The sequence below is a fragment of the Phalacrocorax aristotelis genome, chromosome 4 (assembly GCF_949628215.1).
Source record: "Phalacrocorax aristotelis chromosome 4, bGulAri2.1, whole genome shotgun sequence".
In the NCBI taxonomy this organism is placed as follows: Eukaryota; Metazoa; Chordata; class Aves; order Suliformes; family Phalacrocoracidae; genus Phalacrocorax; species Phalacrocorax aristotelis.
The window spans coordinates 58,285,589-58,302,544 of NC_134279.1; the positions used below are offsets into that span (position 1 = coordinate 58,285,589).

The 16,956-nt window shown below is 43.2% G+C and overlaps 1 protein-coding gene across 2 annotated transcripts in view; it reads left to right on the plus strand.

Annotated features, from left to right (window-relative positions):
• Positions 1-2,601, plus strand: part of PDS5A (PDS5 cohesin associated factor A) — a 92,887-nt gene extending 90,286 nt beyond the window's left edge. Inside the window, exons 33-34 of one of the 2 annotated variants that reach the window (XM_075091640.1) lie at positions 679-829; positions 1,396-2,601. In XM_075091640.1, coding sequence (XP_074947741.1) covers positions 679-829; positions 1,396-1,431 — 187 coding nt within the window. In that variant the 3' untranslated portion in view covers positions 1,432-2,601. The remainder of the gene's footprint in view (positions 1-678; positions 830-1,395) is intronic. The other variant, XM_075091639.1, reaches the window with a different exon arrangement.
• Positions 2,602-16,956: the final 14,355 nt, after the last annotated feature.

The following is a 16,956-nucleotide window of genomic DNA, read 5'->3' on the forward strand; positions in this document are numbered from 1 at the left end:
TTAATGAACAGAACAAGTTGTAATTTGAACTGCCATTCCTTTTTGATATTTTTGTCTGTGCTTGTTTACTGTTAATATTAACAATTTTTAAAGACATATTAAGTAAATCGAAAGTGGAATTTGGAACTGTGTAAACTACAGAACAGCTCTTGGATGATAACTTAGTTTTCTATACTCCAGTGTTTAAATGTGGGAATGTGATTTCCAATATAAACAAACCACAAATGTGCATAAACTCTGAGACATTTGTTTAGCCGAATCTGATACAATAATAATTTTAATGCAAAAGTGTCCAAAGTTGTAGAGCAATAAGATAAGGTCAGCAAACCAGTGTGTTGGAAGAAATCACAACTTAATCTTAAGGAAGAAAGAATCATTAGAATGGTTTCTTTGTAGAGATTTTGTAAAGATCTTGCAGAGAACCTTGGCCAAAAAGAATTACCTTTTCCACTCACAGCAAGGTTCCTATACTAGTAAATTGTTCAGTCTTTCAAGAGATTAGTATTTGTGTACTGCTTTGCAATGCTTGTTTTAGACATCAATTTTCTTTAAGTCTTCATAACAAACTGCGCTCTCCATAGCCTTAAATAAGCCACCTGTGTCAGATAGCTGCTTTGAAATATGTAATACCTCAGTGTTTCTTGGAAAAATTACCAAAACATTGTTAACATTTTTCAGAAGCCAGGTGCTTGGAAGTGATGGAGATTCACTGTTGGAGATAGACTCAAGTCCAGAATATTCCCAAAATGCAATGGATCTTTTTAAGGCCTGTGGGAGCAGCCAGGAAGATACTGAGGATACAGAGATAGCAGAGGGAGGCTTCCTTAAGGTGTAGCAGGCATCTTGTCTAGGACAATTCTGTGTTTTTATTGTAGCTTATACAACAGGGAATCAGAGAAGCTTTTCTGTCTTCTAGAAAAATGTATGTAAAAATAGCTGTGTCTGATTTTTGCTTTTAAGTAGACATGTACATGTTACTGTGAATATTTGAAAAACTTCTGAAGTAGTGCTTGTCCTTAAGTAATACTGTTTTTATAAACCCGGGTAACTAAATGCAGTTAATGAGAATAAGCCCCCATTCTTACTCTCTGATTCCAGTGAAAGCTACAGATAAATGTATTTCTGTTATGCTGAAAAGACATTACTCACTTAAAGAATTATTATTCTTCAACCTGTGTATTTCCAAGTTTATCAGGAAGTTGTGCTATACAATACAGAAATTCACTTGTATTCAATTAATTATGTAATCACTGAGAAGATAAAAGATGGAAGAATCACAGTATAGAGTGTAAAAGTTAAAATGTAAAGGATATAAGTAGGATTTTGATTCAGAATCAATTGTAATTTCCATGTCCTTACGATTAACTTTTATTTCCCTTTTTCCCCCAAAAAAAGGTAAAAAGAAAACTCGCTCGAAAAGGGAGGAAATGAAGGCCAAATAAAGGCATGCTCCAAGCTTCTGCAAAAACTAGGATTCAGAAATTTCCTGTACAGGAACTGAGATTACTTCAAAACACACAGCTTTCAGCTCTGAAACCAGAAGGAAAACTATGCTTCCCTTTCACATGAAATTAATCCTTCTCAATGGAAATGTAAAGCAGAAACTCTTGAGAAAGAGGCTAAAAGCATCTGTACTTATTTCCCCAGAGACTTTTTTTATGAAAAGTCAATAATTAAGCAAATTGCTTAACACTTGGTTCCAGTTCCTGCATTCTGGAGTTTAAAAGTGTATTTACACCATTAATTTTCATGCTGCATTTTTTTTTTTTTAAAGCAAGTCAGAGGAGGTCCTTACACTGACATTGAAAATTCATGATTCTAGAGCCAGGTATTCCCATGTTTCACAGAAAAAGTAGAAGTCTACTGAATGGATTTTAAACAAGACTAGAGGAAAAACAAAAAATCACAAAAAAATTTTTTTTGCTTTACTTTTGGAGACTGTTTTATGTATAATTCTTTCTGCCTGCCTACTTTTCTGCAAAAATAAGATGTACAGATTTCAGTTCCCTGCTATGAAAAGTCATGTGGTGGCAATTTTATAAATGTTGCTTTCTGATTTTTATCAGAGTGGGAAAGTAATCACTTAAAATTATTATTAATTCGCAAGTAGACATTTCATTTTTTAATTTTCCCTCCATTTTAGTTTAATATAATTTGCAATAAATGTACATATTGATGTTTGTTTTATAAAAACATATATCACTTAAGTGTTTTTACTCCTGCGGTTCTGTTGGAATATTCTAAATTTTAAAGGAGTAAAGACAGTCCAGCATTTGATTTTATAATGTTTGTCACCAGATTTTTATTATTGATGTAAAGAAAAAAAAATCAATTTTTAAAAATAGTTGGACTTTGGCAGCTTTGTAAGGAAAGTTGGAAATGTTTAGGATTGCTCTCAATTTTAAGCATTGTGCTGATTGGAAGTAAGTCTGTTTTGCATTTTGTCTTCCTGTCCAGGCTCATTTTTTAATGTTTATTTTAGACGATTGTTGCATCAATATTATGTTTCCTGGCATTGTTCAGCATAGATACAGTGTACACTTTTATGTACACATGATCATATTTAAGTTTGTTGCATAAAATAAACGCTTCTAGGTGTCATGTGGCAGTCTTTTTTTTTAATTTTTCTTATTTTCTTTCACAGAAAACTACTTGCTGTATCTGTGCGTGGTCTTGGACATTCATAGAAATATTGTATTGAGCAAAGAAGTTGTAATATAGACAGTTACATAGTTAAAAAGATAGTTTTTAGGTGAAGTTACAGTGCTTTATCATGCAAAGTTGTATGGGAAGCAGGGGGTTGGTCTGCAGGGTGACAGTGAACAGTTCAGTTCACTTTGTCTCCCTGTGCCTCAGCTCACCATTTCTCTTTTGGAGATTGTTTTGAAATCCCTTGATGCATTGTGGAAGAGCTGGACACTGTTGACATTGGTTAAGGATTACTTGCTCTCCTGAAGTGGATAGGGCACGGTTGTGTGCTGTTAAACAATGACTGAGTCTCTCTTATTGAGTGCTTAACTGGTGTTACAGTTATTTTTCCTCTGTAAGAGAGAAAACCAGACTTTTCACAAAGCAGCATATGCAACTCTTTCTAAAGCAATCGGTGATGCTTTGATTGAAGGATTTGAAATGCTTTTGACAGAGGGAGACTGGGAGATTTTAAAAGCATTTAATTACACATCCATCAGGGGTTTGATTTCTAAAACTGAAATAATTTCACAAGATGGATTTACTGATAGTGATGTAGCTTCTTTCTAGTGTTCTGGTCAAATACTTCCCTTGTGCAAAAGTTACGGTATTTTGGTTTAAAACAATTTGAAAATGTTTTTGATAGAAGATTTTAGGCGCTACCTAAAAAAGAAACTCTCTTTTAGAAATGAGCTCTGGCACCTAGTGGTGTCCCCTCTAGCAATGATTTGAAATCTGGACTTGACAAATCTTGCAAGTATTGAGAATTATTTCCAAAAGCTTTGATTTTTGTGAGGTGGATAATTGTTGGGGTTTTGGTTGTGGGTTTTTTTGGTCAGTTTTTAATCAGTTCAAATGTCAAGTTACTCAAGGAATCATTGTAGAATAGTTTAGGTTAGAAGGGGTTTCCGGAGGTTCAGTGCCATGCTCAGAGCAGGGTTTTCAGTTGTCTTTTTACAAGCAGAGTTATGTAGAGTTTCTTTCTTCTGTTTTCTTTAAGGGGACATTTGAGTTACTTCTATGTGTTGATTATAAGCGTAGTCAAAGACAATCAGTACATTCATGCAGCAAATTATGCTGGACATAATTGGCTGAGCAAAAATGCAGCATACAAAGTGTAGGAAAGGTCTACTGGTGGCTCCCTGATTTCTTGCCCAGACAAGGCTACGTACAGAATTTCCCTGCCCGTTCCCCGCTACTCCCTCGCCAAAGTCGTGAGAGTACCCGTGGCACAGTTCAGAGCTGCCTCAGTGGTGGACGTCTTTCTGTAAGAACAGTATCCCCTGAGGCCAGGGGTCATTACAGCAGCCTCACTTGGGATAGACAGTAGTAGGAACCATCAGCCTTTATAACGGGGAAGTACAGGCATAATTTATACATACATAAATTTATGCTTCACTAGTTGTTCTTCTGAGGCTTTAAAAATAAAATCTATTAATCAGTGTAAAACTGTGGAATTGAAGGCAAATTACTCCAGAGAAAGAGGTGGGGGTTTTGTACTTGGCCACGTATGAGTTTTTAAATATTTTACATAAGAATGGGGATTCTGTCCTTGTAATAAGCAAACTGATGCTCAAGAGTTTTTCACTTGTTAATGTGCAATAAAGAATAAAAGGAAGCCCAATAAAACCCAGCCTTTTACGGCTTTTATCCAGTGTAGGATTTAAAGGTGCTGAGGTTTTGCATTCAGTTACATAGTTAGAGCTAAGTTCTTGTCATCTTTAAGTTCCCATCTTCATAAAAGTGTGGCTTTGTTTCTTAGTGGACATGTATTTATTTCTGTTTCTCTGTGTCCTCTGATGCCTGGACTGCACAGCTTTCGTAACAGTGAGACAGGAAGGCTGTCCTGAGAACATACTTTGTAACGTACTAAACTGAACCTCTACCACTCAACAAAACTAAATCTGAATAGTTGTTTTAGACAAAGTAATATTTTTTTCTAGAGCAATCTTAAACAGGAGAAATAATATGCATTATAAATCTTTTCTGACAAGCTGACAAGCCTTTTAAGTTCTAGAGCTGATAAATAATAGATCCTTATCTAAAATGTACTTCCAGCCATTAGCTACTTAGCACAAGTTGTTGGACCAAGTCAACATCAGACTGGCTCTTCAGTTCCAAGTTAACTGATGGGGCTGTCACAGCTGAACCATCTCCTCTAAAGATCCAAAAAGATTTGGGATCACCAAACACTTGCGATACGCAGGAAATTTGCTTCTTTAAGATATCATCCATGGGGATCCTAGTTTGCTTGCATGCGTGCTCCATTATTATATTTATTAGCAGTAATAGGTTTCTGCATGGAAATCAAGTCCCAAATCAGTGCTCAAGGAAACAGTCCAAACTAAAGAAGCTGGACTAAAGTCTCCTTGCCAGCCAGGCTGCAGATGTGCGTAGCTGATAACAAAGCATTAGTCGAAGAGTAGCTGGCCTCAGCAAGGAATTGTACCTCGGTGCAGGAGCAGGTTTGCGTAGGGAATAGCAAGGTGTTAAATAGCAATTAGTGAAGTCCTCTGGTACAGCAGCACTTGGTATGTCCCTTGAAGCCTTCACCTGCTTAAATTTCTGACAAGGAGGGAAACATCCTGCTGATGAGTACCCCAGGTACTCAGTCAGAGGGAAGCTCAGTAAGATAAAACACTCCTTAGCTTCAAAGACCAACAGCAGCTTCCATTCTTTAAAGAGTTTTTAAGCCCGACATTCCCTGGATCCATTTGGCTTGGTTCCTGGAAGGCAGCCAGACTTCCTTAGGAGCAGAACTTTGAAGCCCAGATACAGAAGCAGAGGCGGGGGCTCACAGCCTCTCCCCTCCCTTCTGCCCAGTCCAGGTCAGGAGAGTGGATCCAAAATTTGTTACTCCTGTGGTTTGACCGCAAGAGACCAAAGACAGCAAGTGACCCAGTTTCTCCCTTCGATCTCACGCTCTGTGATCTTCTGACTGAAGGTGGCCAGTCCTGTGGCTCCCATCAGAGATTCCTTAGCACCCAGTCACTGTGGTGACCCGCAGGATGACTACTTTCATAAATCTGACATGCTAGAATACTTCAAATTCAGAGCAGGAACATCTCTCACTCAAGGCAAGTTCCTGGCCTGATTTTTTCGCAGTCTGAAAGGAAATGAGCAAGTTTTTGTCATTTGCAGCTGCTTGTAAAGAAATGAGTGGGACTACAGCAAAAGGTCCTTTCAGGCTTGCTCCAGTTCAGATAACCTCCCCCTCCCTTGGGCTACAAATGCTGAAGCGGCAGCCACGATTACTCCAGTAATTGGCAGGAGCAGTGTTGTAACTGAACTCAGCATCACATGTGCCTAAAGATGATGTGAGCGTCTTCCTTGGAGCCTTGGTGTCTCTCACGGGTGCTTGACACAAACTGCACGTGAAGAGTTACCCGAATTACTGCCTGCAACAGGCAGTGTGCAGGCGTCATACCATTGCCCTGGAAGAAGTCCTCCTGCTTCTGCCTAACAAAAGTCATGACAAACTTTTATCAGGGAACTGTCTGACTGTGCAATGGATGAGTGTTGCAAATCAACAGGAGGAAGAGCCAGGACTTGTGGTGTCCCCTTTAGCTTTGGCAAGAAATGATTCCATGATTCAAGGAAGCCATTCAACTTTGAACCTGGTGGATTCATCACCAACTGTGCAGCCAGATCCACGGTCAGCAGAGCTGAGACATCCAAGGGCAACACAGATGGGCAGCACAGTTGAGCCCTGTGTTGATGAGGAGGGACAGCCATCAGGGACAATCTGCTTTTCAGTGGGAGCACAGAGGTTATCCGAGCTAATTTGTAACTCATGAAGTCATGCTGGCAGCAGTGTAGTCTCAGCAGCACTTCAGCTGAGGCAAGAAGCATGACCAAATAACTTTGCATACACCGAGCATCCTTCTCCCACGACAAGACTATTACTCAACAGCTACAAGAGCTCAGATGTGTGTTCATAGCGCTGCAAAGCGGGCATGCTCCAGAACAAGAAAACATGTTTTGCTCCTTAAGTTAAGTTCAGGCATTTAATTCTCTCATTGCCCTGGAAGTGGAGATGGATGTATGTTGACCCTGATGCACCAAAGCTTCTGAAGCAAGAGATGGCGGGTGATTATGGCTGAGTTGCTTTGGTGTTGGTTCCGATTGCTGTAAAGCAGGTGGGTTATCACTGTGTGCTCTAGAAAATTCATAGGCGATAATCTGACTTCTTTGGCATGGCATAGCTGCAACAGCCAGCATCTGGCTGGGTAGAGGGCATGTAGGCTGGCACCCTACGCCAAGGAAAGCTGGGATGCTCAGAATATTTTGCCCTGTGCTATGAGTGAAAATCAAAATACCATTTGCTTTGCTATATATTCAGGTGCCTCTGCATCATCCATCTCAGTACTGCCCCCAAACCAGAAATGGGGTGGGCTTATGCTAGTGGCAGAGGTCTGAGTCATCAGTCTTCTCCTCTCAGGAGGCTTACGTGCCATCCCCAGAGCACATGCAGGGTACCCTGCATGGACACTGCCTGCTCCCTGCTGCCCACAGATAAACTCTTTTCCACTTCCTGCAAAATTAGGAGAAAGTGTCACTGCCCAAGTAATTTCATGCTATCACCTCTTGGCTGTTTTCGTCCCTGAATGTTACCAGGAAAGGATGGAGCAACCTCTAGTATGGATAAATTATTCCAGATGGTGGTAGCAGTGATTACTGTTCATCCTTCCTCATGCTGTTACACCAGGATAGAACTGGGACATGGACAAGGAAGCCATTCTCCAGTCCCTGGGAGTGGACATGACCACAGTAGCTCTGTACCTTTCCTTAGGGCCCTTTCCCATCCTTTTCTCAACCTTCTAGCTGCAGTACATTGCTTCCCAGCTATTCTCCAAGGCCCTCTCTGCTGTATCCATCCACGCCTGCACATCACGTCTTCTGCATTACCTTCTTGCTTTCCTCCGTGTGAGCTTAGTTTCTGGCATAAAAGGATTTGGGGAGAAAGAGGACTCTGTGCCATGATTAATTTCTAATGCTTCTGGGGGATGCATTCACAGTTTATCAGGCTCTGCTTTAGCAGCAAGACTTTAAACTTTGCTTTTCCCACAAGGACTTTCCATGTCCAGAGTAGGTGTCCTCCCTACTTCAGCACAGGTTGCTGCTGTTACTTGCTCTCCTCATCAAGCGGGGAGTTGTTTGTCACAGTGCACCTACCATGCAGGTTCTGGTTCTGGTAACCTGTATGTTACCATAATGTCACCCAGTCTATGAGCCACATAGTCATCTCAGGAGCTGCTGGAAGGTCTGTCAACATGCACTGAATGGCCAAATCTCCAAATACTTTAGGGAAATTTTCTGGTCATCCGGACTATTACAAGCTATCACAGGAAATCCAGCATTCCCCCACCCACCCAAAAGTATTTTTAATTCTTTCTGGTTTCCACAGGTATATGAAAGACCAAACCCTCACAGACTGTACGTACCAGATCATGGTGGCATGTACAGTCCTGTTGTGTTGCTTGTGAGGTAGACATGGTCATCTCTGTGGCTTTCCAAGTTTCAAAGGCATCTTGGCAAGATCATCCATCAGAGCGTATCAATGTGTATAAATACCTAAATGGGAGAGCGTAAATAAATAAAGCCAGGCTCTTCTCATTGAACACACATAGTTGTGCTTGGAGGTACATCCCTAGAGAAATGGGTGGTTGATTTATTTGTTTGAGTATTTGGCTCCGAGTCCTCTAAACTGACAATGATTGTTTCCATTGAGCATTACTTGGGCTTTGTCTTCTATATACAAAGTTGTGTCAGGAGCTTTACCTCGCAGTAGGAGCTTTTCTCTCCCATTTCCTATTTCTGCTGATCCTCAGTTTTTCTGCCACAACAGTGGTTCATAACACCAAGTTCAACTTGTCAGTGGCCCTCGCATCCAGTAAGGCCGGCATGTGGGAATGACGCAAGGGCTTTTTTGTATTATCTATCTATCTCCTGCAACCTTCAGGCACCGACCCTGTCAATGCACTGACACAGCAGATGTTACCAAAAGCCTTCTAAGTAGGCTAATGGAGGGAGCTTTGACCTACTTTAACAATATAATGAAAACAATATATTTATTTTATTAGTGTTCAGGCTGGCAGCAGCTTCCTTAATGTCCAAGCAGTTGCACGCATGGCAGAAGCTTTTGGAGTAGCAGCGCTGAGATGGTGGGACTCTGCTGTGGCCCGGCAGGAGCAGTGCTGCAGGGATGTATAGTGCTTAGGTGCTCAGCCTACGCGCGGCTGCATCTGGGCAGGCACTTGCCCCCCCGTCTGGGCTGCCGGGGACTTCGGGCTTGCCTGGGCCCACAGTCCAGTGCTGGTGCTGGGCTGGGGCCACAGTGCTGGATGGGACCTGTGGCCCATTTTGTCACCTTGCACAGAGGAAGAGCCTTCGTGCCATTTTCACGAGTGACTTGGGGCAGAGAAGCCCCTAACTCCCGCCATGCAACTCTCCATGTTTCTAAAGGCCTAAATAGGCGAGTGCTTATTCCCTAGGGCACAGATCCTCTTAGCGCATGCTCAGCATTGCAGCCACCTGAAAACACCAGTCACCTGATTGAGACTCCAGGCCTGAACCTCTGCCTCGTGCTGGGGCCACAAGTCTCACAGGACCCACAGCAGAAAAGCGACGAGGTGCCCCTTCTGGGGGAGCAGAGGGCTGGAAGGGGGCCCAGGAAACTTGGTTCCAGGCCAAACTTACTCCTAACCAATTAATACCAACCTGAGCTCATGTCCCTTGTATATCACCTGGCCCCAGAGAAATGCCCATTGCTGTGTCCACCAGCTTGGCTCATCACCCCCCCAGGCTGGCTGCAGTCTGCTGCTCCCTGAGGCTTCTGTGCGTGCCCCTGGGAGGGGGACGGGCACCACCAGGGCTGTGGCACAACTCCATCCCCACCACCTCGCTCCATCTCCTACACATCCTCCAAGCTTGTTGGACCAAGCATTTCCCACATAACTGTCAGGTATTAGGAACTTTTTGGCCATTTTGAGGGGACCTGTGCCCCCCAGCCTTGGCACCTTCACCCCCAGAGCTATGATAACAGGAGTAGGGGTCTTCCTGTTAAATTTAGTAAGACAGACTCACCATCTTGTTCAGATCCAAAGGGCTCAAGTCTATTTGTTATTTGGTCATTCCTCAGCCTTCGTAATGTGTTCCTTTTCCAACAGACCCCTGCTGGGTTGGACCCAAACACGGTCCCACCCTCTGCCCAGGGAGCTGCACCACAGGCCGAGGACACTCATTGCCTCTGCCAGGGGAGGGAGGGTTCTTGCTCTTACGGCTTCTCCTTGCACACATTTTACCTGAGGATCGCTTTGGAAGCTGCCCAAAGCTGTTGGCTGAGATGATGGTGTCAGAATCTCATTTGACTCAGCATCACTGAGCTGATTTCTTTCCAAAATGTCCCACCTTTAAGTCAAAAAATGTCTTTTTTTTCCAACCATTTTGCTATCAAGAGGGCTTTGTCATGTCACATCTACAGCATGTGGCCCCGTCATATATTTTCCTTTGCTTTTTTTTTTTTTTTTTTTTTTTTTTTTTTGCAGACATGGACAGACACAGACGCCCTGAGGCCACGATTGCCTGGCCTGACAGCAGGCTGCCTCCAGCCCAACCCATCAGATCTGGCCGCCGTGCTCCAGCTGTGCATGGCCTCACCAGGGCCGAGCAGAGGGGCAGGATCCCCTCCCTCACCCTGCTGGCAACACCTTGCCCAATGCAGCTGAGGACACTGCTGCCTTTGCCACAAGGGCAGGTTGATGGCTCATTTTCAACTTAGTCCAGGTCCTTTTCTGCCGAGCTTACTTTCCAGTTGTCCCAGCGTGTACTGGTGCCTGGGGTTGTTCCTCCCCAGGTGCAGGACCTTGCACTTCCCCTTGCTGAACTCCTCACAGGTGAGGACGATTCATAGGTGAGGAGAACAGTACATGAACAATACAAAGAACAACTCTCTCCCTCTCTGTTCTTAAGAACTGTCTGGGATTTTGGGGGTTCTCTCCCCCCAACTCGGCATCTTCTGACTTGGTGAACTTTTGGTAACTACTTTGTTCATACATGTCTACGTCTAAATATCTCTTCTGACAAGTATGGCCTGGACACAATTTACTCCTGGCACTTCTGATGTGGTTCAGAGCATTGAAGGACTCGAACATGGAAGATGCTATAACGGGGAATGCACATGCCAAGCATAAGAGAGAGAACACCCCTCCTCCTTGCCCCCATCCCAGCACGTTATTTGCTTCTGGGCAGTTCATACACAGGATTCATGTATCAGTTTCCTCTTTAACAGTAAAAGCCATAAACATGAGGGGGTTTCATTCCATTTGAACTGACAGCTTTGGATCCTTTAACCACTTTTTAGAGATAAACCACCTCAATATCCAACACAGCTTCTCGCAGGGATGTGAAGACACGTTGGCCACCACTTCCAGGAACACCAGGGACCCCCTCTGTGTCTGGTGTTTGTCCTTCAGCTTGCCTTCAGGGAAAGTTAAACCTGTGGTGATGACACAATTTCCAGCACTCTCTCTTTGGTAAAAAAAAAGGCTTATCTGCCAGGCTACCCCCAACTGCCACGTGAAATGGGACCAGCCAGTTCTAGGTCTGCTTTTTGAACCAAAATCCACCTTGGAGCATAACCAGCTCATCTGTTTTTGGGCTGTGACCAGCGAGGTGTTCCTGCTTCAAGGAAGCCACCCTCGTGCACCTGGGCCTGTGCACCTGGGCTGGGGACAGCCAGCTTTGCCCTGAAACAGGCAAGGGCTGCCCACAATCCAGTAGCATGGCTCGGCTGCGGGGAACTTCCCAAACCTCTCCAACAGGATCAGCAGGAACCTTGGCTATTTGCTGCCTATCTTGTTCTTAAACTGCCAGGTGCAAGAAGAGTTATTCTAGGAGAGATGGAGGAAGGGAAGAGACCAGGACAGGAAAAGCAAGGTGCTGGCTGTGCGCAGTCCCTTTCCCACCTGCCATAAGAGCAGGAGGCCACGAGCCTGTGCCCTGCACCACACTTGCAAGCAAAGGCAGCTGTATACTGACAACTTGGGTCGCTAAAGGGTCTGGTGGCTTATATAACATCAGCACAAAACAGCTTCTCTCCCAGTTTCCCCCTAGCAACACCAGACTAATTTTTTCCTCACCATCCCAGCCCACTACTATTTGTTTTACACCAGGCTGCCACAAACCCACCTAAAGACTTCATGTATTTCAACACAAAGCAGCCACTAAGCGAAGCAATGTAATTTATTTGACATTATACCAGGTAGAGGTGCTCCAGCTCCAGCTCCAGACTTGACCTTAAAACACTTTAAAATCCTGGAGTTGCTGTATCAGCAGTATCAGCGTTACCTGCCCGAAAGCTAAACGTGTCAACGTTACAGCAACTGAAACAGACAGTTCAGTACAGGAGGAGTTGAGCTCGTAAGTGCTGTTAGTCCATTTCAACTGTGAACTCGCCTCCCGTTTTGGGGTGCTGGAAGAAATAACAAATCTGTTGGACAACTTCATAAGTATTTCAGTACAAAGCAGCTCTCAGTTACTCATGTCACGGCAGTGTCTAACTGCAAGAACACAGGATTTTTCTTCATTTTTTCTAAATCAATGGGCAGGCTAAGAGAAGCCCCCACCCACAACAAAGGGGCTGGGGAGTGCTCCTGCTCCCTCACCCTCACTAATGAACGAGGTACCACACAATACAACATAGCTCCTGAGGATAGTAAATTTAAATAAAGAAATTAAAAAATCCCCCTTACACCGCTGTTCTAACACCATAACAGTGTGCAGCACCATCTTGTCTGGCAGAGCCTGCCTGCAAACCTGCAAAACCCACCCAGAGCCACAGACACAAACCCCCTCGATGATGGGATCTAGATCTGAGAGCAAGTATTGCAACCAGCTCCACAGCAAACTCACTGCTCAGAGCTTCGGCTGGGCAGACACGGGCTTTGAAACCGCTTCACCCCATTGAACAAATGTTGACAAACGCCAAAAAAGTGAATAGCACGTGTTGGTGGCAGAGCAAGCCCCAGCACTGTCATCTCTACTAGCCTCAGGGCAGTGTTATATACCCACCAGGCTGCCACCTCCCCCTGTAAGAGCCAACTGTCATTTATACAGAGTGTCATTTAAAATGCACACAGATGAGATGAATGGGGGCAGTGCTGGAAAATCCCAAGAAAACTTTTTTCCTTTCTTCAGACACAGACTTTGAGAGGAGACAGGAGGTGTTGTGCTGTATCCGTCTTAGGCTATCAGCACCTGAGGCAGTCCTCATTGAAATAATGCACGCTTTTGTTACACAGCTTATATTCACACAACTTAGAAATTTTTAAAGAAATGTGCATCATGAAAATTATCGTCCCTTTCTCTCCTCACTGAGGTGGAGGCAGTAGACCCTGTAATCTCTGAACAATTCAAATTACCAGAAATGAAGTGAAAACTGGTTTCAGGGAAACATGCATTTATTGTTCAGCATTCCCAGTGAAAATCAACATCTTTTAAAATGTGTGTTTATTTAAAAAATCATTTGTGTACAAAAGTGTTGGTGTACTTTTTATTTTCAAGACAAAAAACACTGATGCTGCATTCCAGCCCCCCCACTCCTCCTGTACAGGAAGGCTGATGCTCAGGAACCAGCCTCCCGCCAGGGTTTTTATTGGTAAATTTTTGTCTTCAATTAGAAAAGTCAGAATTTAGGATGGAAAAGGTAAGTGAAAAGCAGGGTTCTTCAACAGTTGACATCCGCATTCACATGATGGCAGCCTCCTTCAGACACCACACAGAGCACCAGCAGTTGCCGCAAATCGGAAACGGACAAGTACAGCATTTTCACAGTACATTTCCTCATCTGTTGAGTCATATATCTTAACTTACATTACTGATGAATGGCTCAGCACCAGAAGCGATGGGCTAGCTATTTTGATGCCTACAAAGCAGGTAACAGCAGAGAAGGAACATCACATCACAGTACAGTGCAAATGACTTGCAAGAGTTTGTCCAGCAAGAAGAAACCTGAAGTTGAGTTGCTACCTACAGAGCACTGCAGCTGGAATAACCAAGCAAGAAGGAAAATGCGTTAATGACGGTCGGTCTTGAGAGTCTAATGATGAATCAGCCGATGACACGACCACCGCGAATGGGAAGAGCAAGCTACATGACTTACTGATGGGTTTGGAATAGATCAGAAAACTATCAAGGAAGAAGTGATTGCCCCTTTGCCTAGCCCTGGGAGAAAGCTGTGTCTGGAAAACAAGGACGGTAACAGTGGAAACATCTCCATGGTTTTCCCAGAAAGCTTTAGGCACCCAATGAGCATCTGTACTTTCACACTTTAGTCCTGTGATGCCAATAGATGGTATGATGAAACGTGCTTTCGCTGGCTGCTGTTGAGCCAATTGCTTATCAAAGCCATACAAAACCAAGCGCCTGACCGCAAGTCAGTGGCCACGCTCATCAAGATGCTTCTCATCAACTCTATCAATAAAACACAGCAGGAGAGGTCACATCTTCTCATTGTGTCTGCTCATCGGCAGACAGTAAGTAAAACTCACTTCCACTGCTAAATTATTCAACCTTTCCCCCTTTGGGCAAGCCCTCAAGTCTACGCTAGCTTTTGTTGGTATTTAGGAAGGAAACAAGGGACGTGCACAGAGTTAGGTTTCCCCTTGCGCTGAAAATGGAACGCTTCACCTTCACAGTACGACCAACACAGTAAACAAGAACTCTGCTTGAAACTGTGTTTTGATCCCACCCCCCCCTTCCCCGATTAAATAAGCAATCCATATGCTCTGCAGTGCCTAGTCTGATTCACAGCCGCTAAGCTTAAATTTGCATAGTTTAAATGTTTCTGTTACCACCCATATAATGCAGATTTGGCCTTACAAGGTAAGCTTCTTTCTGGCTATTTAATTCCTCCTTTCAGACAACAACAAAAAAAGATCCTTTATTTACGTCAGTGTTCCAATACCTATTTACCTAGAAAACAGTTAAATACAATGATAATTAAGAAAAGCCCAAGACATTCCTACACCATTAGTGCCTATTTGCTTGGAAAAATACTACCAAACCAATTATAGTCAAGGCCCCATGTACTCTGTGGCATGCTTTAAAAAAAAAAATAAAATTTAAAGTTTGTAATATGCAGGATGAATAGCACTAGGTGCCACATCTTCCCAGAAGGACATGTTCCTAAGTTTTTTGTCTCCAAAATGTACCAGTTGTCATACTGAGAACACAGCTTGTTCACGGAAGCAACGGGAAGAATCTGTGAGTGTGGCGAGTGGGGGTGGAATACAGTCAGGGCTTTTGGCACTCATGGGAAAACAGAGGCTTTTGGCAACAGGAAAGGGCATTTCTCTACCTTTGAACAACACAGTACCTCTCTCTGAGGAACTGGGCGAGACAGGAGTTTCTGGTTCCCCACCAACAAAGCAAACAAGGGATAAACCACTTCGCTGGATGCATGTTAAAACAGTCAGCAGTGAAATCTGATTGATGCCCTGGCAATCAGTAAGTGTCACTATCAATACCTTGTTTAGAAAAAATGGCGCCATTTAGACTTCAAAATTACTGTTTCAAGCCGTTTTCTTACACAATAGAGGAAGACAATGCAGGATTTATTTGTACTTGGAAAGCAACTGTACCCACGTTTTATGTTCTTGTTGTAAGAAAGTGGTAAATGTGCAGCCTGAGTTTGCAGCTGGAGTGGACTGCACGGCAACTCCACGTCTGTGAATGCACAGGGCCCTGAATATAGCGATGTTCAGTCATACGGAAAACAGAACTACCATTTTGTATGCACAAACTCACAATGATAAACTGAACACTAACGGCAAAATTCCTAGGGCTCAGCCCCAGCTGCAGTTAAACCCCGTACAACATTATCCCTATATTCAACTCTGATAATTACCAAGAATATAAAAACATTCCTTATAAAGGACTCGCATGACAAAATTCAGAGGGGCTTCGAACCCCAGATGTCTCCTTAATGCCGGGTCATATTTCCTGCCCAGCTCACTTATTGAGAAGCTTCCCTCCTGCCAGCACCCGAGATAGCATCAAGATACCTTTGCTACCAAGCACACAGATGGAGGGCAAAAACCAGTATCCGACATCTATACGTAAGGGGAAAGGAAGACGAGTGTTTTGCAGTAGAGAAGAAAATGAGGTAACTTCATGAGAGAAGTTAAACTTAACAGGGCATTGTTTCAGAGGTGGCCATGCTCACCTAAGAACCATTTCCTCTTTTCTCCCCCTTCCCCTAGCTTCCTTTAACCCTTTACACCTGTTGGAAAAACCTGCTGTTTTAGGAGACTAATCAAGAAATATGTTCAGAAGCCCATAACTGAGAAGTTTTACATCCCCAACAATGATTTCCAAGTTCGTTCTTTTGATAAATAGCAGCGAAGAACAAGGGAAAGTAGTCAGCAATTCATAATTACCACCAGGGTAAAAAAAAGGTGTTGATGTAATCAAGAAGTTCTTAGCCTGTATAACAGAAAAGACAGCAACTTGAGATTAACACAAGTGGCATTTTGTCATAGTTTCCTACCGTCCTGGTTTCCACCTAGCAAACCAGCTGAACAGTAGCAGCTTCTTGTTTAAAAAAAAAATAAATAAATATAAGGAAAGACAAAACAACTCATTTCCTTTGGCATCGTTGCAAATGATTTACACTAACTCAGGAAAACCCAAGAAAACTGACCACTGACTACACCTTAAGAAGCAGTAAGTATAAAGACTAAGCAAATGCATTTAGTATTGCACTGATATGAGTTCAAAGCATTTACTGTCTGTGCCCTGAAATATTTTAAGTTTGGGCACACCAGGCAGAGCAGTACAAGGAGCATCCCTGAACTAGCTAGGCCTCTACAGCTCTATTTTCTGGTTCTGTTCCCCTACCACTATGCTCCAGATATCTAACAGATACAATAATGTTCCTGATTTACTCTAGTATGATTTATAAACAGACTATGAAGTGTGAAACTATTTCAACTTGTACTTCATAGCTCCAGAAAACCCCTAAGCAGACATATATTTCCCCGCCCCATTAATCCACAGTTTAGGAGAAAAAGCAGTCATGGAAAAGATGACTTATACAGTACTCTATTAGCCACAATCCCCACACTCTAGTCTCAGGATTTCTCTGAACTTCCTTGTCAGATATATTGTCAGAAGTTAGCATCATATTCACAAAGACATTACAGCTCTCTTAAAATAGATGTACTAGTGTTTGAAGTTGCAAAACTAATAATTTTCAAGCTTTTGCAC